At 37.1% G+C, this 26,383-nt stretch overlaps 1 protein-coding gene and 1 long non-coding RNA gene across 2 annotated transcripts in view; one reads left to right on the top strand and one right to left on the bottom strand.

Moving 5' to 3' along the window:
• Nucleotides 1-16,305, top strand: part of FAM171B (family with sequence similarity 171 member B) — a 67,874-nt gene extending 51,569 nt beyond the window's left edge. Inside the window, exons 5-8 of the mRNA XM_045480448.1 lie at nt 2,478-2,648; nt 5,972-6,088; nt 11,505-11,628; nt 11,903-16,305. Of these exons, the coding sequence (XP_045336404.1) occupies nt 2,478-2,648; nt 5,972-6,088; nt 11,505-11,628; nt 11,903-13,247 (1,757 nt within the window). The 3' untranslated portion in view covers nt 13,248-16,305. The remainder of the gene's footprint in view (nt 1-2,477; nt 2,649-5,971; nt 6,089-11,504; nt 11,629-11,902) is intronic.
• LOC123599193 overlaps nt 6,218-26,383 on the bottom strand; it is a 62,559-nt gene continuing 42,393 nt past the window's right edge. Inside the window, exons 2-3 of the long non-coding RNA XR_006713030.1 lie at nt 6,972-7,145; nt 6,218-6,317 (exon numbers count right to left, since the gene is read on the bottom strand). This is a non-coding gene — a long non-coding RNA (uncharacterized LOC123599193). The remainder of the gene's footprint in view (nt 6,318-6,971; nt 7,146-26,383) is intronic.

Here is a 26,383-nt window from a genome sequence, read left to right on the forward strand (position 1 = left end):
CCTCCCAAAATGATATCTCAGGCTTAGCTTCTTGAAGAAGCCAATCAAGACACCTGCCGAAATTTTCCAGATGGAAGTTATAGGATGCTCAAAATAAAAACATTTACAAGGATGGGACCAGTCTACCATATCACAAATGAAGCTCATGTGGTCCTGAGGAGTTTTTATGGTCAAGACTCATTAGGCCCAGTGGGAAGGGGACATAATGGGTGCTTCCTTCCAGCATTCCTCTACCACCTGCTTTTGAGACTATTCATTCACTGTTTCAGTTATCCTGAGAGTGCTGCTAACATTTTAAAAGTTCTAGAGCAGTGCCGCCAATGACAATGTTCTTCTGCTCTATCCAGTATGGTAGCTACTAGCCACATGTGTCTGTTGAGCGCTTGAAATATAACTAGTACACTGAGGAACTAAAACACTAACGTCCTTTAAATTGCAACATGTTGCTGGTGGCTACTGTATTGGATTGGCTATTGTATTGGATAGTTCTAGTGGTCTGTGAGTAAAAGTTTTTTTCAAGTTGCATCCTTATCATTATCTTTTAGTCTCTTTTTCTCTTGTGCCATTCTCTTTTCCTTCTTTTTTGAGTTGAGTTGGCCTTATCTCACATGGTGGGGAGTTGATCTCATAATTTCAGCTGCATTTAGGATGTAAAGCCACTGATGCACAGAACCAAGGGGTGGGAGTGGAGTGAAGAGCAGGCACCTCAGAAAGCCAGCTGGCTTTACTGAACAGTTTGACATAAGAAATTATAACTACTTACAGATTGCATAATAATTTATTTGTGCTTACATTGGATTTGTACTAGTGTAACTGGTCTACAAAATATGTATGCCATTACTTTGCTTATCTTATATTAGTGTTTCAAGAAGTTTACCAAGGCTAATTGTCTTCTATTTCATTGAAGTTTTTCATTAAGCCAGTAATTGCTCTGACAGGTGAAGATACACACCAGGTATAGTAGTAGTGATAATGAGAATTCCTTTCCAGGGCCTGGAAGGCCCTCTGTTATTTCTACCTCTCTGCCCTCCAACCTTCTTTCATTCTTAAACATGCCAAGGTCACCTCTGATTTGGGGGTTTTTCACTTGTTTCTTCTTCCTGGAAAGCTCTTCTCTGAGGTCTTTGTATGGATGGCATCTTATCATTTGGCCACAGCTCAAACGTCCCCTCCTTAGAGAGGCAACTTTTATGACCATGCAATTACATTGCCTTTCCAGATTTTCCTTAAAGCACTGATAAAGCAGCTTCTACCATACATTTACATTCAGGTGGAGGAAAAATTGACAATGAGCAAAGAAATGGAAAAAAGCATTCTTGATGGTAATGCAGATTGCGAAAAACATATCTCAAGAGATCATGTACTCACTGTGTCTTTGGAACCAAGATGAGTAGGTGGTGCCAATAGGGGCTCTGTTATAAATATTTGTTAAATGATGAACAAAACTCTAGCTTTTATTCAAAGATTCAGGTTTATCTACAAAGAGCAAATTATATATAATAAATACACTAGAGTCAACTCTTTCTAATGTGTTAGTAAATTACTTGGAAAATCTAAAATTATCAAATTATTTCTAGAAAATTTATATTTTAACATCTGTAACCATATTACTTTATTCATTATAAATATTCTGGTATAGATTATTTTTGGCATCGCTAATATTTAAAAACAAAACAAAGGCATTTTCTACTCTTTTCCTGTCAGTAATAGAGAAATATAGGTAGCTCCTGATGTTTAAGAAGGCATATTATAAATTGTATGTATAATTATACTTTAAAACCTTAGGCAAAACCCTATAACCAATTCTTCTCGTAATCTCATTTCCCTACTTTCAAGCTTTGAAGTCTAAGTAATATTGTATTATTAATATTTAGTCTGTTTATATTCCTTCAGTTATGCTATTAATCAAATATATATCAAAGCTTATTACTTTTATCAGCAAACAATATTGCTGATTTTGTTTCATGTTTGTCAAACCTGTGAAAATTTGCATTTTGAATCAGAATGTTTTTTCCACGAGGTAACTTCAAGGAACACAGCTCAGTCTGTTGGTTCTTGTACTTGAAACAGACACTCTTGGGGACAGGAGAGACTGGCTTATAGACCCAAATCTGCATTGATGACTTGAGGTGGTAGAACCTTTATTTGGGTAGGACACTTGTGAACTGTATTTTTTTGCTGTTGTTTTGTAGGTTTTTAAAACATTGAATTAGGTTCTGGTGACCTTAAATCACATGACTCTGAAAGAATTAGATCTCTGGGCTCATGTTGATTTGTCAAGTTACATGAGTATAACCTATATTTATGATATATTTTATAATTCTTTCATGAGGACCCAGTATCTATTTAATATTAAAGTGGATAACCATAGGTGAAATAAATGAATTAGATATTTTAGGCCCATATTACTTTGTTATTAATATGTAACTACAACGTGTATTTTACATATGGTTTTAATAAACTGTCTTCTTTTTTAGGTTTTGAAAGTACTGAATTGACTCCTCTTGCTGCAATATGCGTGAAAATATATTCTGGAGGAAAAGAATTAAAGGTGGATGGCTCTATTCAAGTTTCTCTCCCCCTTATACATACAAATGATGTAAGTGCAGGGGATCAGATACCTGCCTGGACATTTGATATGAACGTAGGTATGTGAGCTATGTGAAAATACTCTGAATATTTTCCTTTTGGGTGTTTGAATGTTTGATCTTAAAGATAGGTTTCCATATTACTATTAAAGATTTTTTCAGCTTTATTGAGGTATAATTGGCAAATTTTTATATGCTGACTATAGAATAATTAAAAATTAATATGTCTTATTTAAAACATTAAAATATATCATTTATATTTGAATGATTTATCTTTAGTAGAGCACTAAATCAGTAATGTTACAATTTTAAGCACTTTATCAATGACCAGAATTTGGCCCCACTTTGATTAATATAATACAATTGTGGGGAAAATGATGCCAATATGTTACATGTAAAGAATAGTATTATTTATTCACATTCCTTTTTTATTGAAGTAAGCACTATGCCCAACATAGGGCTTGAACTCATAACCGAGATCAAGAGTCATGTGCTTTACTGGCTGAACCACCCAGTCACCCCTCCCTTGCCTTTTATATTTCCCAAGATCTTTAACAGAAAAGTATAAATAAATTTTTAAAAAACTATTTCTACTCTTCTAGGTTTTTGTTTTGATAAGCAATATGAACTTATATCTAAAAGGTTGGTTAAGGCAATTAAGAAATGTATGTTAATTTCATGAAAATAAACGACATTCTGCTATTAAGATACAGAGTGGTTATTATAAAAAAAAAATCTCAGGTACCAATTTTGGTCCTGAGTTTAGTCTCCTAAGTAGAAGTACTTTTTCCTTCTCTGCTTCCCTTGGTTTTGTTCTTGTGTTTCCATGTAAATAAGAGGAGTGTCTTTAAATTACTAAAAAAGGGGGGAGGGGGCGGGGGATATGATCCACAATTGTTTTGGATGAGTCAAGATACAGAGCCTAGACAGTTTCACAGGATTTGATTTCTCTCATGTTTTCTCTGTGTTAATACCTTTCTGGGATAAGATTTACCTTCAGAGTGGCAAGAAGAGAGTATAGGTGTTCTGACTTGACACACAGGTTGAAGTCCAATGGAAAGAGATTCTTTCCCCAGTAGCAATTGCACAAGCTCTTGGATTCACTGCAGTTATAGAATTTTCATGCCCATCTCCGAACCAGCCTTTGTGGTCTGCAAATAGAATGTACAGATTTATTTAGGCTTAAGATTCTGTGTTGGAGGCCCAAACTAATCATGTGGACTGAGAATATGGAGCAGTTAACCTTCAAAAGAGATTTGGAATGAGATTTCACTGCAGTTGGATTGGAAGGGTAGTTAGGCAAAAAAAAAAAAAAAATCCAAATACCTGTTTACTACAAAATGTAAACAATAATATATAGTTGCCACTGTTTTTAAAAACATGTATATAAGTAAAAAGGATAGTTGTAAGAGAAAGTCTCTCAATGTGATTCTATACTCAGTACTGCACTTCTGTCACCAAATGTGGGGGTGTTTTTCTCACACCAAGCAGTTCTCTACCAGCTGGGTATCCTAAAATTCAATTCAGACACTACCTACCTAGAATTAGCATCAGATTCCACAGGTTAAAGGCTCAGTCTTCCAAGAGTGTCCCCTAACCCCCACCTCAGAGGCCGATTACAAGTCCAGTTTATCATCTGTGCTTCTGACCAACTGGCTATAAACTGGAGGTTCCCATGATCTTCTCCTCAACCTTGATAGTTGCTAGAACAGCTCACAGGAAAACAGTTTACTTACTATATTATCAGTTTATTATAGAAGAATATCCTCTCCTCTGGGTGCATCCCCTCCCACCACCTCCATGTGTTCACCAGCTCTGTTCTTCGAACCCTGTAGTTCAGGTATTTTTATGTAGGCATGATTGTCATTGACCATTGGTGATTGAACTTAATCTTCAGCCCATCTCCCCTTTCTGCAGGAGTAGGGTGAAGCTGAAAATTCCAACCTTCTAATCACTTGGTGGGTTTCCCTGGCAACCAGCCCAATCCACAGGGACTTTCCAAAAATCACCTCATTAACATGAACTCAGGTGTGGTTGAAAGTGGCTTGTTAGGAACTACAAGAGGTACTCTTTCCATAGGTAACATTGCATTTTATTACATAGATAACTCCAAGGATTTCCAAAGCTCTGTGTAAGGACTGGGGACTAAAACCAAATATAATATATTGTAATCATTGGATTAAGAGCTCTAAGCCCTAGATTCTAGTCCATTCACCAGCAGTGTGATTTTTTTTTAAAAAATGTTTATTATGAGAGCGAGAGAGATTTATTTACTATGAGCATGAGCGAAAGAAAGAGAGCACAAGCAGGGGAGGGGTAGAGAGAGAGAATCCCAAGCAGACTCTGTACGTCAGCACAGAGCCTAAGGCGGGGCTCGATCACGAACCCATGAGATAATGACCTGAGCCGAAATCAAGAGTCCAGTGCTTAACCAACTGAGCCACCCAGGCACCCCACCAGCCGTGTGATTTTGAACAAATCACTTATTTGGGCCTGAATTTCCTAATTTGTTGAATGAAAGAATTGTTTTAAAACAACATTTTAAAGAATATCTGTTTGGAGTTCTGATTTCTGATAATTCGTCCTGACAGAGGCTTTGTACCCTCCAGTAACAAAATTTTTAAATTCATATATTCGATATATAACGCTTAATTGTATGACTATTTAAAAACCAGTAAGTTGATCCATTTCTGTCATTTCAAGTTTGTCTACCTTATTAAATACTGTTTTACATGTTGTAGGTATATCATTACAGTGAATTAATAAACCAAGTACAAATATACACTGAACTTATAAAAAACTTTGTTATGCTGAACTTTATAAAAGATCTGGGTTTTACTGAATTTTTTTCTATGGGTGGCATTTTCTTAGATAGTATTTTTAAAAACATTCTTAAAAATTTCGTTCTAAAAGAGCTATGCCAACAGTAATAGACCAAAACAGTATTTAATAAAAACAATTAATGAGGCCATAAAACATATATTACAAGTGTTTAATCAGAATCCTGGAACAGGTGACAAATAGCCACCTATTGATAAATTTGAATTTCACTATTCACATCCTTAAAACCTATCTCAATATGTACAATTTAAACATTATTCGGAGGGTTGTGATTTCTCTAAATAATGTGTACATTCTTCGTTTATTTATAATGATTTTCTTTCCTTTAGTCATAACAATCATTCAAATCATCCCATTGTATATATTACAATATAAACTATATTTTGATATAATATGTATTATCTCATGATAATATATTGCCAGAGTCTTCATAATTTTTGAAAGAGTTCTGCAAAAACGTCTATACATGACTATCAGCAAACTCCTATCAGCCGTAAAGATCTATACACTAACTGATTGGGATTTTTTACTTACCTTTTTAGGTGCTTGGGTAAATCATGGCCAGGGAATGGTCAAGGAACATAACAATCACTTCGTCTGGACATATGATGCACCACGTTTGGGCTACTGGATAGCTGCTCCACTTCCAGGAACTAGAGGTATTGTAAAAATGAAACAAAAGGCATTTGAAAAAATCCAAATAGTCAAACTGGAATTGATATCACTAGATCTCGATTTTATTCTAAACTTTGCCACTTACAGACTGTATGATGTTGGAAAAAGCTTCTAGTCTGTTGATCTCCGCTTTCTTTTAATTTTTTTCATGTGTATAAGAAAAGATTAAGCTCTGTGAACTCTGAGGTTTTTATAGCATGATGTCGGATGAATCTGTAAAGTATTAAGTTTGTTCAATAAAGCGTTTACTTTTCACGATAAATTTTACCCAGATCAGTTAAAGCGTTGGGTTGCAAGCAACAGGAACAGATCTTAGATAATTACATAAAATGTATTAGGATGCAGGGAGTTCATAGGATCCCAGGGAAGGCTGAAGAATTAGGTTCTAAAAGGCAGGAATCCTAGGGCACCCGGTTACCAGGCCTACTTGACTGTCTTTGCAGAATTGCTGCTCCATGTACAGCTGACTCCAACCCTTTGTGATCTTTCCCTCACACTGTTCCTTCATTCTGGAGATAAAGAGTTTGGTTTGCCTGGACATGGGTCATGAGCACACCCCTGGGGTGAGGGCTATTGAAAAATAGTGTCCCCAGATTTTCTCAATATAAGACATGTGATACCCCAAATGAAGGTTGGCCTGACACAGGAGCTCAGGGTGGACAAAAACTAAGTCTTGTCCACTAGGAATGATCTATTCATGTTCTAGGTCAAATGAGTATTTTATTTTTCCTAGATTGGACATGCTATCAGATTATTTATATGATTTAAAGTAAGGAAATCTATACATGCATCTTGAGTTGTGTAAATCTCTCAAAATACTCAAACATTGCATGTTTTATCCATTAAATCTTCTTACAGTCTTCTAACCTGCAGTAGTGTAGTCTGATTGCACCATGGGCTTAGTATCATTTTCTGGGCCTTTTGGGTGCTCACTGTATCAATTGAATTGCTTCGTGGCTTTGCCTGTCGCCAGCTTTGCTAAGTCAGCTTCCAGCCTTCATCATCTTCTTGCTCTGGTCTCTTACGACATTCTCCTTTAACCTGTGGGTTTGTTTATAAAAACAAAACCAAGCAAAACCATCAGGGTCATTTTAGTGAAGCTTTGGGGGAGTGTGAAGGTTGAATACATATGTTGTTTCCTACATCTTTAATCATGTGTCAGAGAATTCTTTTGGTTTGTTGAGTGTTTTGGCTCCCAGCTGAGAGGCAGCTGCAACCTGGCTATTTCATGCTAGTCAGGCACAGCCCCAGTGCACACCCTGACCCAGGATGTGGATGACATTGCACATACATTTCTCTGCAGCCTTCTATCACCTAACTTTGTTATGGTGGCTTGTTAATAATTCGAAGGCTCTCAGTTCTTTCTGAAGATGTCTTTTTCGATAGTTTAATTTTTATCATTTTATATTGACAGCCTTTGAATTTTAAACCATGCAAGGTAACTTTTTTTTTTCAGTGAAGCTAACATGTAATAGAAGAAATATGAGCCATTTAACCATTATGATCAAGGGGGATGTTCTCTCTGTTTTTGTTTGAACTTAGTACTTATGAGATTATTTATTCAGAAACCAGAGGGTGGTTACATTTGTTCTTCATGATGCAAAATATCCTGCAGTCTTGCCAGCTGTCTGGCCATATTTCATTCTAGATTTGCAACTATAATGAAATATTGATGAAAAAGAACAATTAATATTTAATACTCAGCTCAACTAAATCCCAGTTATTTCATTTCCAATAAAAATAACCCAGGGAACACTTGAGTTTTATAGAGAAGTGTACTTTCCATTAAAAATATACCTGAAATCAATTTATAGAAGATGACTATGAATTACAAAAGCCAAATTTTCCAAAGTAGGTGGAAGTTTTGTTTTAGCTTATAGTTCAGAGAAGATTTTGTGTGAATCAGAGTATGAAAAGAGAAATGTGGGATTCCCATTTAGTTTGAATTAGATACCTTCTAGTGATGCTTTTGAAAAATCCATTCTGCGAGCCTATCACAGAGGACCACTATACTAGAAAGATGGATAGCTTGATTGTAGCTCTGGCTTTGCCGATAATTTATCCGGCTGAGTTCGAAATATGTACTTGCCTATCTGAGTGTTAGTTTTCTTATTTCTAAATGGTAGGAGTTGGATATGATGATCCTTAATGCCCCCTAAAATTTTAGATTGTGAGTAAAATCATATTTTGTAAAATCAACATTGGTCTTCTGATGGACTCGGTGCTGGAGCTACTTAAAGTTTAGCCAATAACAGACTAAATCTGTTTTTTAAATACTTTTGAATGGAATTCTAGAATTCCTTGGAAAATAAGTGCAAGAAATTAAAATCAAGTGATTGCTATAGGCAAGTAGACAGCTGAGTAGAGTTTAATAAACAAGTACTTATGACAGTTTTTAAATATGCACTTTCAAATATATTTAAATGAAAATATAATTTCCTGCCTTTTTGACTCTTTTTAGGCATACACACAAACACACAGATGCATACTTTTTGGTGTTGTCATGTATATAAAATTTGGGAGAAACCCAAAAGTATCAGCCTCGTGTGTCCAAAAGGGAGTTCTGTTGGAATTGTGTGCTATGAAAAGTGTTACTCTATTGTGGAAACATAGACTTTTAGAGAAGTTGAATTTCACCCAGTTATAATCAAACTACTCCATTGCAACCCTGGATCCTAAATAAGAATCTGCAGATAGAAATGTTACTTTTATTTCTTTTCTTTTTGAAGAAATTTCATATTGTGAGTGCTGTACTTGGTTGTCTATCAGATATGATAAACACTTTGTTAATACTTACCATATATATAGGAAAGTGTGGCTAATACTGGAGTGCCAGTGAAGTTTCATTTAATAACAATGATGCTGTACACTGAGTGCTTATCATGTGCCAAGCACTAAGTGTTTTAATAAGTACTTACTCTTTTTTTTTTTTTAAGTTTATTTTTTCTGAGAGAAAGGGCAAGTGGGGGAGGGGCAGAGAGAGAGAGGGAGAGAGAGAATCCCTAGCAGGTTCCGTGCTGTCAGCATAGAGCCTGACTCAGGGCTCAAGCCCAGGAACCATGAGATCATGACCTGAACCCAAATCAAGAGTCGGATACTTAACCAGATGCCCCTAATAAGTATTAACTCTCTTAATCCTCATAACAAGCCATATAGGTGAGATCTTATAGATATGAAATGAGACACAAAGTAATGAAACTTGCCCCAAAACTAAATGAGAATGTTACAAAGAAATAAATGATGATGTTGGGTTTGAGTCCTCCTCTAGAGAAAGGGCTTATTCTACACTCAAATCTAAAGGAGCAAAAGGGGCATGTGGTAATGGAGGCTGGGGGTTTCCGAAGGTTAAGGTAGCAACAGGTACCTTCTTCCCTTTTGTTAATAGTATTTTTATACTTCACCCCCACCATATAAGACTTTATACATGGAATCTCCTGGGGATATTCTGTTCCTCCCCAGAGAGGGTAGAGGGTGGGAGAAGGGTATATATTTAAAGAAATTGCATTAATAAAGTTTTTTTAATGTTTATTTTATTTTTGAGAGAAAGAGACAGGGCGTGAGTAGGGGAGAGGCAGAGAAAGAGAGAGGGAGACACAGAATCCAAAGCAGGCTCCAGGCTCTGAGCTGTCAGCACAGAATCATTGAACCCATGAACCGTGAGATCTTGACCTGAGCTGAACTGGGATGCTTAACTGACTGAGCCACACAAGCGCCCCAAGAAATTACATTTTGATAATAAGTTTCTCTGAAAAGAAAAAAGAAATAGACTGGGATTCTAATTGAGGCACTCTGGCTCCAAAGTTTGTATGCATAACCACAATACTACTTCTCCAAAACCTTTCTTACTACCATTATTATTATTTTATTTTTATCAAATAAGATGATGCAAAAGTTAAAGGATCTAAAGTCTGTCATCCTCAGTCTTTTCTAGGGTCCTTGGTGAAGCTGAAAGCCTCATTCTGGATGTTTCTCGTGGTAGAGATTGCCAGAGAACCACCTGTCTGACCAGTCTTATCACTTTATCACCCTGAATTCATATTAGACTCTAGTCGATAATGATCAGTAGACTTGTTATATGTATTTTAAAAAGTTTTTTAAACATTTTGTTTATTTTTGAGAGAGACAGAGACAGAGTACTAGCAGGGGAAGGGCAGAGAGAGAGGGAGACACAGAATCCAATGCAGGCTCCAGGATCTGAGCTGGCAGCACAGAGCCTGATGAGGGGCTCAAACTCTTGAACCATGAGATCGTGACCTGAGCCATAGTTGGACGATTAACCAACTGAGCCACCTAGGTGCCCCTATATGCATTTTTTAACAAAGTGAAATCTTAGTGATATTAAAACAGATTACCTCAACATTAATTGCATTTACGCTCATGCAGAATCTTTTTTTTTTCCTTTTTTTTTTTTTTTTTTTTTTTTTTGAGAGAGAGTACATGCAGGGGAGAGAGCGAGAATCTTCAGTGGGCTCCATGCTCAGTGTGGAGCCCAGTGTGGGGTTTAATCCCACAACCGTGGGATCATGACCTGAGCTGAAGTCAAGAGTTGGGGGCTCAACCAATTGACCCACCCAGGCACCCCTCATGTAGAATCTTAATAGCCTACACTGATCATCCTAGTGCATTAATCTACTTTTACTGCAGTTAAGGTGATTACAACAGCAGTGTATATCTGTACTCTCATAAAGAAAGACGGTGGATATCTTGTGCCTCTGCATGGTGTCTTATTCTAAAGGCCAGACTGAAAGTTGCAACTCTGAATCCTTTGAGTGCCCAATTCTTAGATTCTCTCTAGAAAACCTTTCACACCTATTTACCTTGGCAAATTCCTTTTCGAATTTATCTTTAGATTTTCGTTTATAATTGAATACAGCTACTAAGTCAACCCTCACTACCAACATTCTATCCCCAAACCTCTCTGCACAGAAATATTTTCCCCTAGTTTATTCCACTACATATCTTGCTACCACACAACAGGAGTCAGTTTTACTGCCTCTTGAAGCAGATTTCCTCACTGGCCCAGCAGCAGGGCCTCATGACTTTTGGGCCTGGCTTGGTTCAGTTCAGCATTTGTTTTCATTCCAGAACCTAGGTTGAAGGAATAGCAGCACTTTTGGATATTCTGTCTGGATACTAGAAAATCTTAGCAAGAGGGCAGGGCCATTTCATGCCACTTCATTTAAGGTGCTCACATGTAATTGAACAGAACAAGAACTGATTAAGCCCAACACATAGGGAGTTATGTTCTACCCACAGGGAAGCCGCCATTGGATGGGAGCAAACAAGTATAGCTGTGTACACACACTTAATCTGCTTTACCCAGGATAGGACATGATTGAAAATCTGATCTACCTAAAATAATATATTCTCTGTTTTACTTGTTTATATTGAACCATTTAGGTTCAGGTATAAATGGAGACTCAAGGGATATAACTGCCTACCACACAGTGTTTCTTACAGCCATATTAGGAGGAACAATAGTCATTGTCATTGGATTTTTTGCTGTGCTTCTTTGTTATTGCAGGTAAGAAGAATATTAATATGTATAAACACAGAAAACTATCTGATCACAGTATCATGTCAATGTGTTCTGGGTATGACAGTTTATTTATTAAAATCAGCAGTGTGACCTTTAAAATATGTTGATTAAAATAAAACTGGATACAGTCTAAGAGCACTGCATATATAATATATATAATTACATATATATATATATAATATTATCATGGGATGGTTTTTAAAAATGAATTTTCTAGGTCATAAGTTTTGAACACTTTCTGCTATCTCTTCTCCTTTAGGGACAAGTGTGGTACTCCGCAGAAGAGAGAAAGAAATATCACTAAACTCGAGGTCCTCAAGAGAGACCAGACAACTTCAACAACACACATAAATCACATCAGTTCAGTCAAAGTTGCATTAAAAGCCGAGGACAAGTCACAGTTATTTAATGCCAAAAACTCCTCATATAGCCCTCAGAAAAAGGAACCATCAAAGGCAGAAGCAGAAGAAAGAGTTTCCATGGTAAAAACTCGGGACAATTTTAAAGTCTACAATGAAGAGGTTTCATTTCTATCAGCCAATCCAAATAATTACTCAAGAAACCCAACACAGTCTTTGGAGCCCAATGTAGGGTCCAAACAACCTAAACACATTAACAACAAACCATCTTCATCTCTAGGTGATGCACAAGAGGAAAAGCGGTATCTCACAGGTAACGAAGAGGTATATGGACATTCCCACATTCCTGAACAGCTTATGCACATCTACAGCCAGCCCATCGCCATCCTTCAAACATCTGACCTTTTCTCCACTCCAGAGCAGTTACATACTGCTAAGTCAGCTACTTTGCCAAGAAAGGGACAGTTAGTCTATGGCCAATTGATGGAACCAGTTAGTAGAGAGAACTTTACACAGACGCTGCCCAAAATGCCAGTGCATTCTCACACACAGCCCCCAGATGCGAGGGAAGAGAATATTCCACTCGAAGGTCAACAGAGCCTACCATCCCAAACTTCAGACTGGAGCCGGTATTCAAACAGCTTACTAGAATCTGTTTCTGTTCCTGGAACACTAAATGAAGCTGTTGTAATGACTCCCTTTTCATCAGAGCTTCAAGGAATTTCAGAACAGACCCTCCTGGAGTTGTCCAAAGGAAAGCCTTCCCCCCACCCCAGAGCGTGGTTTGTATCTCTTGATGGAAAACCAGTCGCACAAGTGAGACATTCCTTCATAGACCTGAAAAAGGGCAAGAGAGCCCAGAGCAATGACACGAGTTTGGACTCTGGGGTGGACATGAATGAGCACCACTCAAGTAGAAAACTCGAGAGGGAGAAAACTTTCATCAAAAGCATGCATCAGCCTAAGATCCTTTACTTAGAAGATTTAGACCTGAGCAGCAGTGAGAGTGGAACCACCGTCTGCTCCCCCGAGGACCCAGCTTTAAGACACATTCTAGATGGAGGGAGTGGAGCTATCATGGAACACCCTGGGGAAGAGTCTCCAGGAAGAAAAAGCACTGTTGAAGATTTTGAAGCCAATATGTCCCCCACTAAAAAAAGGGGCAGACCACCACTAGCCAAAAAAGATAGCAAGACTAATATCTGGAAGAAGCGAGAGGAACGTCCACTGATTCCCATAAATTAACATCAAGGGTGGCTGTGTCTCTGCTCTCTCGTGTTGTTTATTCTTGCTTCGTGTAAATTGCTGTATGAACTTTCTAAGAAGTTGAGACTGAGCAATCTCATGGTCCCTGGACATGTCTCAAGCAGAGTAAATAGTAAAATGGCAATTCACTAACAAAAGAGAAAGATACCAAGGAATGCTTTTTCTGGCCTATTCTTTTCATTTATTTTTGGGTGATGAATTTGAAGTATCCAAGAGTTCAAAATGTAAAATAGTTTCAAGATGTAATTTATCTGAAAATGCTCAGCCACTTTAGCCCTCTGTAAAGAACAACTGTGAAATGTGTACTCCTAAAGTTGCTTTAAAAAAATGTTGCTTCTGCTTTGATGACTGCCCCTGTGAAACACTTAGGAATGAAACTGTATTCTTCAGGCATCATAGTCTTGTGAAATGTTACTATTATGTTCTCCTCTGCCTGTCCCTGAAAATAAGGACAAATATTGGGAATTGATGTTATTCTAGAACATAAAGGCCAAACAATATTTTCTTTTTTTTGCAGTGAACAGCATGTGTACTGTGTCAACCCAAAAATAAATCTTACTTTTAAGATGGGCAAGAAGCTACTTGGTGGTTAGAGAGGAAAATGCCAGCTCTTTGGTTGTTTTTAGATATAACCTCACAGAATAATAAGGTGTTAATTTGTTATTTAGAAATATGGAAAATGAATGCTCTGATACTTTCATTTTTATTTAAAAAAATTTCCCCCTGTTTCTAAAGAGAAATGAGCTTAGCTGTCAAGGAAAACTTCTTACCAGTCTGAACATAAAACAAAACAAAACAAAACAAAACAAAACAAAAAAACAACCCATATCTTTAGTTTAAGACTCATTGATACATGTAGGCAGCTTTAAGATATTTTTTAATTCATTCACTTAAACCTTTTAAACTTGGTTAAAAAATTAAGTTTCTTATGAACACCTAAATATTATTAAAATATTTAATTTTTTTCTGAAATGTTGATAAACAGGAGAAGAAATTCTATTTCCCTAAGACTCAAAAATATCTCCAGAATTTAGGTATATATCCACATGGTCTCTTCTTAAATCACTTATAGAATTTACAATTCTTTTTCTAGTTTTGGAAGTAATATATCCATATTATTTTCATCATAGCAAAGAGTTCAGTATGAACACACTGAACAGCTGTTTTTAATTATAAGTGTCTTCAACTCTGAATTATCATTCATATGTCCTAAAAATAAAGCTCCTTGTTAATTAAAATCAACTCATCCAATTTTCTAAAAATCCCCATGAAGGCAAATGTCTGAAGCAGCTTCCCCTGTCCCTTGGGGGAAGAATAAAACTAAATTGCTTTATTTCTCATTCGCGTCTACTCAACATGGGAGCAACATAGACACGCAAGGCACATAAACAAGTTGAAAGAAGCAAAATTAGCCATATTAGCTGTAGTCAAATTATAGATGGATATCCAGTGAAAGACAACAGCTTTTTTCCCCCAAGATAGACTTCAGCCAGTTTTTTCCTACAATTACTTCAGTTTTTCCTATAACACCTAACCTGTCAGGTCACACTCCTCCCATTCTGTATTAACCCAAAGAACTTACAAACCCATTTTTTACCCAATCCACAGAAGAGCTAAATATTTGGGGTAATACCTAGGTCTAGTTTTTTGAGGAGGAGGTTTCTTGGTCTACAGAAAGATGCATTAAAAGCGGCATAAATGAAAAGGACTTGGAAAAGGTTAAGGAGTTAGTGCTCTGCTGAAGTGCCTTTGATATAGACTTGCTTTATTGGAAGGATATGAGAACATCTTTCTTTAATGTGCATTTTCTTTGTTAGCCAAATTAAACAGATGTGCAGGTTTTAATTAAAAAATATAGACCTAGTGTTTCATGTTGGAACAATGAATTTTGCATGCAAGTAACATTTCTCTCTTTTGTGTGTTTCTTTGAATCCAGGTTATATTGATAAATTATGTTGTGCCGGAATGAAGTTAGAAACTATGTAGTAAGATGTTGCACTTCAATATCTTAAGTTTATATTTTCTCTACCTTTAAATAAAAATATTTCATCTGTTAGTTTGGTAATGGAATACACATGTTGACATAATGGTACACCATTGAAGTATGCCACTTACGCATTCTTATGTAAAGGAAATGAGAAGACGTATCCCCAGGGGCTTTTCTAGAAATACCTTTCCTTTGGTTTCAGAATAAAACCTTATTTTTTTTTTTTTTAATACACTGCACATTCTGTTCTCAGTGGGGAAGTATAGGCAATTTACCTTTTCTAATGATCAAAAATGTGTAACTTCTCATTTTGAGTAGTTCACAAATTTCCTGTTAAAAAAGCTGAAGCCATCTACTTTTTCTTAACCCAAGTAATAATAAGCCTACAATATTCACATCTTTCTTAAATTTTTAAATTGAAAACCAACACAGTTTTTTGCAAATGTAACTCTAGAGAATTTTGATCACAAATTGTTAACATTTGTGTATCCTTTGTATATACTTTGGCTATATCTTAAAAGCAAAATTATCCCTCAATTAACTGATGGATTCGTTTATGAAAGCACAGCTGTGTGTATTTTTGAATACATATTATGATCTTGAGACTTTATAAAATCAATTTTTATGACATTTATGCAGTTTAGGGTTTATGCCCTTTTATATAATACACAGTATACCACGAAGGTCACAAATGTTGAGGAATAAAAGCACTTCTTTGCTTTGGCAATCATTTTCAGATCACTCTCTGTGTTTGAATCCTCTGATATCAATACATATAGAATTTTAGGAATCTGTGGGTCAAATAATGTCCCTCAAAATGTATTGACATTGTAAAGAATTTGACCATTTTAATTTCCATCTCAAACATTAAGTTGACATTTTGCCCTCTTGTTTCCAAGTATTTCTATCTTTTGTATTTCAACAGCGAAATCTCACATTTCACTGTGTTTATTGCCATTATTACTATATTTACTGCTGAAAACTGTAACAATCTGAAGATTTGTAAAATGTTAAACATAGTTCATTAAAGATAATAAATATAAAAATGTACTTGATTCACTCTTTAATTTTGGGTAAACTACAAAACATTTCTCCCTAAACTGTCATTTAATAATGAATAATAATTCAGTTATTACTTCACCCATTATTACACTCCCTGTGGAACAATAAATATTATATATTTGAATACCATTTGGTTATATAATGAACTTGATTTCTCTTTATATTTCATGTTTTCCAAAGTTCACGTTTTTACTGCTAAAGCTAAGTATAGAGAAATTATTTTTCCATTCAATGAGAAGAGTTCTTAAGATTGTGTGATAGAATATAAACTAAATTGCAGTACCCAAAATTCCTAAGTGAGAACAAGATACAATATCACCTCTCCACTTAAAAAATTATTTGGACTTTAAACGTAAGAGCAGATACAAGATACTAACACAAAGGTTGTTCACAATTAAGAGTGTTAGAACTTCGAGAGGTCTTCTGCTCACCTAGTTGAACCATACTTAAGTTCAGGCAGTTTGCACTTCGGGGTTTTAGTATGTATGATTTTTTTATATAACCTCTACACCCAGCATGGGGCTCAAATTTACAACCCTGAGATCAAGGGGCAAATTCTCTACTTACTGAGCCAGCCAGGGACACCTAGAATATCTTTTAGAATCCTTATCTTGGCTGCCATGTTTTCAGACATTTTGTATAACTTATATAAATTAATATTGTAGTAGAAATACCTTTGGTTAGTTCTAATGGGAATTGGGCTCTGAATCCATTTACATTTATAGTGGAGATTATGACCCAGCACTATTGTTTGAGATAGACACTTCCATTTGGATCCCTGCAGAGTATAAGCCAGGCTGTGGTTACCTTTTTTCCACGGCCTGATCTCCCACTGGATAGTATAGAGTCTTAACAGAAATAATGCAGTTTCTGGAGGAGTCATGGAAGACCCAAGCTCACAGGGAATGGATTGTAATAGAAAATAGATTTCATAAGTCACAAACATAGCTGCCAAACAGATGATGTTCATGAGCTGGTCATCACAGGCTCATCTCAGAAGGGAAATATATATGGGACGACTAGTATGTAAGAACTATAGGAGAGGTAGTTGGATGAAGTTAGGTTAATCACTTCTGATAAATTCACTAAAAAAATCTCCTATCACAGGTGCCTGGGTGGCTCAGTCGGTTGAGGGTCCGACTTTGGCTCAGGTCATGATCTCGCTGTCTGTGAGTTCGAGCCCTGCGTTGGGCTCTGTGCTGACAGCTCAGAGCCTGGAGACTGCTTCGGATTCTGTGTTTCCCTCTCTCTGCCTCTCCCCTGCTAATGCTCTGTCTCTCTCTGTCAAAAATAAATAAACATTAAAAAAAATCTATCAGTACTTGATAATCGTGACAGCTAATTAAGGACGTTTCCCTAAACTACATGCTGTTAATATAGTGCCCGTTAAAATTATACCACAGTGTTCTTTTATCCAGACTGCTTAAAATCACTTTTTGGCCTTCTTTTTATAGGTAGATTTCTCTATTATGGTTTACAGTGAAATAAACTAATTCTATCAGTAAGCTCTCTCTGAATCAATTGTGGGGTTAATTCAATAACTCTGCTCTATTGTCCCTAGATTTGGATTTATTTGCTCCATCAAAATCCTTGATTTGCTTACTTTCTTTATCCTTTATTTTGAACCTCTGCTTATTTTAGGATTATGGACTTATGTCCATTGTTTTTTTTTTTTTTATAAAAACATTTTCAGAATTTGACTAGAAAAAAGTCATCTAGAAATAAACCATATTGATTTTAATCAATTTATAATGTTAAATACCAAAAAGGTAATAAAATCAATTCAAATGATAGAAAAACATTTTCACTTAATATATATGGCAATTTTCTTAGGGAAAAAGTTGTGATAATTATTTTCTTTCTAAATTAGATAAACTTAAGGATCATATTTTAAAATTACTTGAGTTGTTTATCAAAACATTGCAATAACACTTCTTTTCACTTTGTTAGCTATAGTAGATAAATACCTACCTGCTTCTGTTGGGAAAGTTTACATGTTGAGAAATATTTTTTTTTTTCCCTTTGACAAAACCTTTCTTGATTGAAGCTTTTATTTCCTGGTTTTCAAACCTATACTTGCTATGGTTGCAAATAATACTTGATAGTCCTGTAGGGATACCCAATTTCCCACATGATTTAGTTTTTTTTTTTTTTTTTTGTCTGTACTTCAGCCTGAAACTAGAAGTTTCATAATTCATATGTTGACTGATTCTAATCCTTATAGACCTTATTAAAACACTCGACTAACCGCAGACAGTCTGATTCAAAACAAACCAGATAATTACATTCCCAGGAGTCTCTGGGCTTATTACACTTGAACAGCTTTGTTAAAAACCTTTCCTAAATACTGTATTGAAAAGCATAATTGTGGCTATTAAGCAACATAGAGTAATTGGCTGAAAATAATTTTTATTTTATATATTTCTATAGTTCAGTCCAGAAAATGTAGATTTTTGTTTTACATAGGAAATATTTCTTTCAAGTATATTTATTCAGCTTAAATTTACCTCCAATATCCAGCTTTCTGTTATAAATGTTATTTTTAAACCCTGATTTCTAATTTAGATAACTTCTGAAAGATTTGTGTAAATTAGATACAGAAATGTTTCATTATTAACATGTACTTTTATAGATACTTAGTTCTTGTTACTAATTTTTTTTCATTTAGTGTTTATTACTGATTTTGGGGGGTGTCTGGAGGGAGATTAGTCCTTTTCTTTCAGATGTTCTGAGTTATAAGGTTTGGTGGGGCATCTAGATTTCCACTGCATCTTTGAATCCATCTTGGGTTAGCTACTCAGGTAACATCAGATGTTAGTTCTTATGCAGATAATAGAGACTTGGAAAATTCCAGATGATTGTTTGGAATTAAAGGTGAAGGGGAGATGTCTCAGAGTGTGTAAGGTGAGAAAAGATTTCCACTGAAATCATTAAATTATTTGTGTAATAAACAACTTAAAAATATAAATAAAATATCAATATTAACTTTTATAAATAAACATGTATTTAAGTTGGAAAAAAGAGTGACCTCAGTATCTCCTCTTAAATTTTATGAATGTGACTTTCACTTTATATCTCATTGGGTATAAATTCAATTTTTGTAAGTAGAATTTTATTTAAAAATAAGTGGCGGGGAGCTTAGGTGGCTCAGTCAGTTAAGTGTCTGACTCTTGGTCTTGGCTCAGGTCATGGTCCCATGGTTTGTGAGACTGAGCCACACATTGAGCTCCTTCCTCACTGACAGTGCAGAGCTCTCTTTCTCCCTTCCTTTCTGTCCCTCTCCCACTCATGTGCATGCACTCTCTCTTTCTCTCTCTCTCTGAAAATAAACTTTAAGAAAAAGTGATGAATAACTATTTTTGTTAATTTCTACCCTCTTCACTGAAATTTTTTTCTGTATCGCATTTTCACAATGTAGATTTTTAGTAAACATTTGACAAACATAGGAACAAAAGTCAGGAGCATCTGGGTTCAAATCATGGTGATTCACATTTCTAGCAAATTTCAATTTCCTCATGTTATAGCCATCTAGCTACACCCACAACAGTAATACCTCCTTTACATGGCTGATGGAAAACTTAAATAAGGTGGTATAGAGGAAAAGCACAGGCTAGGCAAATATTAGTTATTGTTTGTTTGTTTTGCGAGAGAGCAAGAACATGTGCACGTGGTGGGGGATGGGACAGAGGAGAGGGAGAGAGAATCTTAAGCAGGCTCCATGCCCAGCACAGAGCCCAACATGGGGCTCTATTTCATGAACTGTGAGATCATGACCTGAGCCGAAATCAAGAGCCTGACGCTTACCTGACTGAGCCACCTAGGTACTCTTGGTTATTGTTTTTTGACACTATATTTGATGAATTCAAATTATAAGGGGTTGCTTTTTCTGGTTCCACCTTGTTAACCAACATTATCTCATTTAAGGTTTCATTAGCATCACTGCAAACTAATTGGTATTTGAAGGCTACACTTTGATAATTGACTGAGGTCTTACAGCCATTATTGTGTTTTTCATCAGGACCACTAGATATTGGGGGAAAAAAAGAGAATCACTAAAATTAGGGGGAAGGGGATCCAAGATGGTGATGTAGGAAGACCCTCCTCTCAGGAACACAACAAACTTACAGCTATATATAGAATAATTTTCCTTTGAAAAGGAGGAACCAGAGAGTTAGATGAACAATGTATTCACAACAATTCAACATATTCACAACAAAGAGATGCACTGAGAAGAATAAAAGAGGCAAAGACATGACCTTGTTATGGATCCCACTGAAGATGTGGTGACCCCACAATCAGGAAGGATCTCCAAAATATGGGACTCTCTTTTGAGAAGTGAAGGGACTATTCCCACACTAGGCATCACAACACTTGGAGCTGGCACTGGAAAGATGAACTCCCAAAATATCTGGCATTGAAAATCAGGGCAATAAAAATCAGTAGAATCGTAGAGCTATAGGGAACAGAAATCCCACTCTCATAGGACTTGCACACAAACTCATTTGCCCTGAGATCTAAGACTAAGCCATAAGCAAGGGAGACACACTTACTAATTTTATTTTATTTAAAAAAATTTTTTAAATGTTTATTCATTTTTGACAGAGAGTCAGAGCATGAGCAGGTAAGGGGCAGAGAAAGAGGGAGACACAGAATCTGAAGCAGGCTCCAGCCTCCAAGCTGTCAGCCCAGAGCCTGACACAGGGCTCAAACTCATGGAGTGTGAGATCATGACCTGAGCTGAAGTCGGATGCTCAGCTGACTGAGCCACCCAGGCACCCCTACACACTTACTAATTTTAAAGCAGTTTCTGGAGAGGCAGAAATCTTCATGGACTTTATCCAGGGATGGAAGTCCTCACAGACACTATTTTTACAATCTCATTCTTAACGTGCTAGTAACAGAGCCAAAGGCACAACTTTTGGTGCCCTCCCTCTTACCTGCGAGCACCAGAGGGAATGATCTGCCTACCCTGTGCCATAACTGAACTGGGTGAGAATCAAGACCCCACTCATAAAACATAACACCCAACCCCCAGCAAGGTCAAGTCAGAGTTCTGAGCCCCATGCCCCTTGCTCAGCAGTGGAGAGACAAACAGACTGAGTTAGAGCATCAGGTCCTGCCCAGCCCTCACAGATACCAAGCTACAACTGGCCAAGGGAGTACCCTGAGCCCTTCCCTCCCTATTCAGCACCTAAGATACAACTGGGTTAGGTGAGCACCCTGAACCATGGCTATTCTGCACAGAAGTGGAATGGATGAGTGCCCTGGGCTTTGCACAGCAGCTGTAGCCCTATCACAGCTGCTGGGCAATAGCCTATATGAGGGATGCTCATATAGTTCCTGGCTCTGGTGACCAAGCCTAGTTCTGGTTACCAAGGGAGATTGTACTTCTGGCCCACATGGAACAGCTCCTATACAAGACCAGTCCTTCAAGACTAAGGGAGGTAGCTGTTTTGCTTAATACACATAGACAAACAGAAACAGGCAAAATGAGACAGAGGAAAATGTTCCAAGATAAAAACATGGCAAATCCCCAGAAAAAGACTGTAATAAAATAGAGACAAGCAACCTATGTAATACAGAATTAAAAGTAATGGTCATGAAGACACTCACTGAACTTAGGAGAATTAGATGAACACAGACAGCAAGAACTTCAACAACGAGTTAGAAAATAAAAGACAGTACCAAACAAAAGTCATAACTGGACTGAAAAATACACTATTGGGGTACAGCAGCATTACTGATGAAATAGAAGCACAAATCAACAAGCTGGAAGACAAAGCAACAGAAAACATCCACACAGAGCAGCAGAATGAAAAAGTGAGTTAAAAAAAAGTGAGGATACCTTAAGGGAGCTCGGGGACAACATCAAAGGGAAATAACTTTCACATTATATATATCTCAGAAGGAAGAGAGAGAAAAAAAGTGCCAGAAAAATGATTTGAAGAAATAATACCTGAAAATTTCCCTAACCTGGGGAAGGAAACAGACATCCAGATCCAGGAAGCCCAGAGAATTCCAAACAAGATGAACCCAAAGGGAAACACACTGAAACACATTGTAGTTAAAATGATAAAATTTAAGGATAAAGAGAATCTTAAAATCAGCAAGAGATAAGCAACATATGGATAAAAGAATTTTCACATGGGTGTCAGCAGATGTCTCAGAAAATTTACAGACCAGAAGGGAGTGGCATGAGATATCCAAAGTGTTGAGAGGGAATAACCACCAACCAAGAAATCTCTACGGAGGCAAGGTTATCATTCAGAATTGAAGGAGAGATCAAGAATTCTCCAGACAAGAAAAAGCCAAAGTTCTTCACCACTAAACCAGCCTTGCAAGAAATGTTAAAGGGACCTCTCTGAGCTAAAAAGAAAAGGCACTAATTAATAATAAGAAAATATAGGAGAGTAGATGTGTCACCAGAAGAGATTTATAAATAAAGGTGGTAGATCAACTACTTATAAAAGTATGAAGGATAAAAGATAGAAGTAGTAAAATTAATTTTAAAAAATGCAGTAAAAGCTAAAAACTTGGTTTGCAAGCACAATTTGTTCTGGAAACATGCTTGAAATTCAAAGGACTCATATATCAAAGCGAATTTCAAAACCATTGGCTTACTTGTGATCATGTGACATTCAGCGTCACATTCTACTTGTATTGCAAGACATCACTCGTTTATCATGTTAAAATTTATTAGAAATGTTTGTCTTGTGGAACACTTGCAGAACAAGTTACTCACAATCCAAGGTTTTACTGTATAATAATTAAGGCATATATGAAGTCCATAAAATAAAAGATGCAAGATGTGGGTTCCAATCCAAGATGGTGATGTAGGAAGACCCTGAACTCACCTCCCCACTGGACATACCAAATCTATACCTGTTTATAGAATAATTCCTCTTGAAGAACAACTGAGGACTGACTGGACAGTTTCTGCGCAACAAAAGACAGACCACACAGAGATAGAGAATGGCAAGAAAGACAAAGACACAGTAAGGGAAAAACCAATCTCCTGCTGTGAACTACAGTGGGGAGAAATAGTACTACAGGACCATGAACAGATTGATTTGCTTTGGAGCACAGAAAAAAAGCAATGGTCTAAAAAGGCAACTAGAATATAAAGAAACCAGCTCTAAAACCCTGCCAAACAGTGGGGTTGCTGCTAGAACTCTCCAGGTTCAAGGGGCTGGTGAGCCATGGTTTATACACCCCCTCCATCTTGATAGCATAGATGGGAACCATAGCTGGCCTGGTGCCTCAGTGAGCCTCGGGACCCTAGTCTACTCTGGCCCTGGATGCCCTGGCTACAGGAAAAAAAAAGCCATGGTTTAAACACCTAGAATATAAAGGAACTAGCCCCTAGAACCCTCTCAAATGGTAAGGGAGTTGCTGGAACTCTTTCCAGGTCAGAGGGGCTGGCAAATACCATAGTTTATGTTCCCTGTCTACCTTGATAGTATGGACAGGAACAGGGTCCAGATGTTCGAGCTGGCTTGCTGCCTCAGTGAGCCCCACAAGGTGACTTCAGCATGGCATTCACTGGGACAATACAGCTCCAGCCATCTTGCCAAGGTGACACGGGTGCCAATCACCCTGGAACACTCCAGGCCCACCCCAATTTGGCTCCTAGGGCACCCCCAGTGCAGAGTCCTTTGAGCCCTTCTAGTTCATGTCTGTTTGGGATCCAGCTACCTTGCCAGGGTGCTTCTTGGATGGATCACCCCATGAACCACAGCCTGTGCTCTGTTCGAACTGTCCCACCAGAGCATGCCCTGCATAGAGCATTTTGGGACAGCCTGGTCCACACTCCACCTTGGCTCCAGCTGCTGTGTCAAGGCACCCCCTGCACAGAGTACCCCGGGATACCCTGCCTTGCACCCACTTCAGCTAGAGCTGTCTTACCAGAGCCCCACCTAGGCTCCAGCTACCATACCGGAGCAACCCCTGCACAGAGCACTCTGTCACCTCCTGGCCTGCACCCCAGCTTGGCTCCTGCCACTCTGCCAGTCTACTCCCTGTGTGGAACACCCTAAGACCCTCTGGCTTACACCAAAATTTTGCCCCCAAATTTAGCTTTAGCTGTCCTAATAGGGCATTTTCTATGCAAAGAGCCCCAGCATCACCTGGGACATGTCTACTTCAGCTCCAGCCATCCTGCCACAGCAACCCCAGCATGGAGTGCTCTGGGACCTCCTGTCCACATCAGCCACAGCACCAGCCAGCCAGCCAAAGTCCCCAGGCACACACTCTACACACAGGGGTGACCATATAGAAAACCATTTCTTCAAACTTAGGAGAAGTAGCTCTTTTACCTAATTCATAGAAATAAACACAGAAAGTCAAGAAAAATGAGACAGAGGAATATGCTGCAAATAAAAGAAAAAGATAAAATGTTATAAAAGTAACTAAATGAAATGGAGATAAGAAATACGCCTGATAGATAGTTTAAAATAATGATCATAATGATGCTTACTGGGCTGGAGAGAAGAATAGAAGAATTCAGTGAGAACTTCAACAGAGAGATAGAAAATATAAAAAAGAAGCAATTAGAGTTGAAGAACACAACTGAAATGATCAAGAGAGAAAGAAACAGAAAACTTATTTGAAAAAATAATAATTGAAAACTTCTCTAACATGGGGAAGAAAACAGAAATCCAGGTTCAGGAAGCAGATAGAGCTCCAAACAAGGTGAACCAAGGAGGTCCACACTGTGACACATAATTAAAATGTCAAAGATTTAAGACAGAGTTTAAAAGAAGCAAGAGAGAAGCAAAATTTTATATATAGGAAACCCCATAAGGCTATCACCTGATTTTTCATCAGAAACTTTACAGTCCAAAAGCGAATACCATAATCCATTCAAAGTGCTAAAAGAAAAAGGCCCAGAACTGAGAATACTCTATTCAGCAAGACTGTCATTCAAAATGGAAGGAGAGATAGTTTCCCAGGCAAACAAAAGTTAAAGGAGGTCATCATTACTAAACAGTCTTATAAGAAATGTTAAAAGGACTTCCTTAAGTCGAAAAGAACATAATTAGAAGAAAATTATGAATAAAAAGATGTAAAATATGACAACATATATATAAAACATGATGGAGGGAATAAAAAAGATTTTTAAGAATGTGCTCAAACATAAGTGATCATAATATAGACAATATAGACCATTATACACTTAGGATGTTATATATGCACCTCATGGTAACCACAAACCCAAAACTTTTAACAAATATACAAAAAGAGAAAGAAAGAAAAACATAACATTACAGAAAGTCATCAATTACAAAAAAAGAGGGCAAGAAGAAAAGAACAGAGAAGAACTACAGAAACAACCAGAAAACAAATTTTAAAACTGGCAATAACTGTGTATCTATCAGTAATCAATAAATGATCTAAATACTCTAATCAAAAAATATAGGTTGGTGAATGAATAAATAAACAAGACCCATCTATACGCTGCCTACAAGAGACTCACTTCAGACTCACAGACTGAAAATAAATGAGGGAAAAAGATATTCCATAAAAATGGAAGGAAAAAAAAGAAGCTGGGTAGCAATACTCATATCAGAAAAAAATAGACTTTAAAGCAGGCTGTAATATGAGAAAAAGAAGGAATCAATTCAACAAGAAGGTATAACAATTGTAAATATCTATGCACCCAACATGAAAGCATCTAAATACATAAAGTAAATATTAACAGACATAAAGGGAGAAATTGACAGTTATAAAATAATAGTAGGGGACTTTAACACCCCACTTACATCAACAGATAAATCATCTAGGTAGAAAATCAGCAAGAAAACAGTGTCTTTGGGGAGCCTGGGTAGCTCAGTCAGTTGAATATCCAACTTCAGCTCAGGTCATAATCTCACACTCCATGAGTTCAAGCCCCACGCCGGGCTCTGTGCTGACAGCTCAGAGCCTGGAGCCTGTTTCAGATTCTGTGTCTCCCTCTCACTCTGTCCCTCCCCTGCTCATGCTCTGTCTCTCTCTGTCTCAAAAATAAATAAAAACATTAAAAAAATTAAAGAAAACAGTGTCTTTGAACACTCCATTAGACTAGATA

Source organism: Leopardus geoffroyi, chromosome C1 (assembly GCF_018350155.1).
Source record: "Leopardus geoffroyi isolate Oge1 chromosome C1, O.geoffroyi_Oge1_pat1.0, whole genome shotgun sequence".
Classification (NCBI taxonomy): Eukaryota; Metazoa; Chordata; class Mammalia; order Carnivora; family Felidae; genus Leopardus; species Leopardus geoffroyi.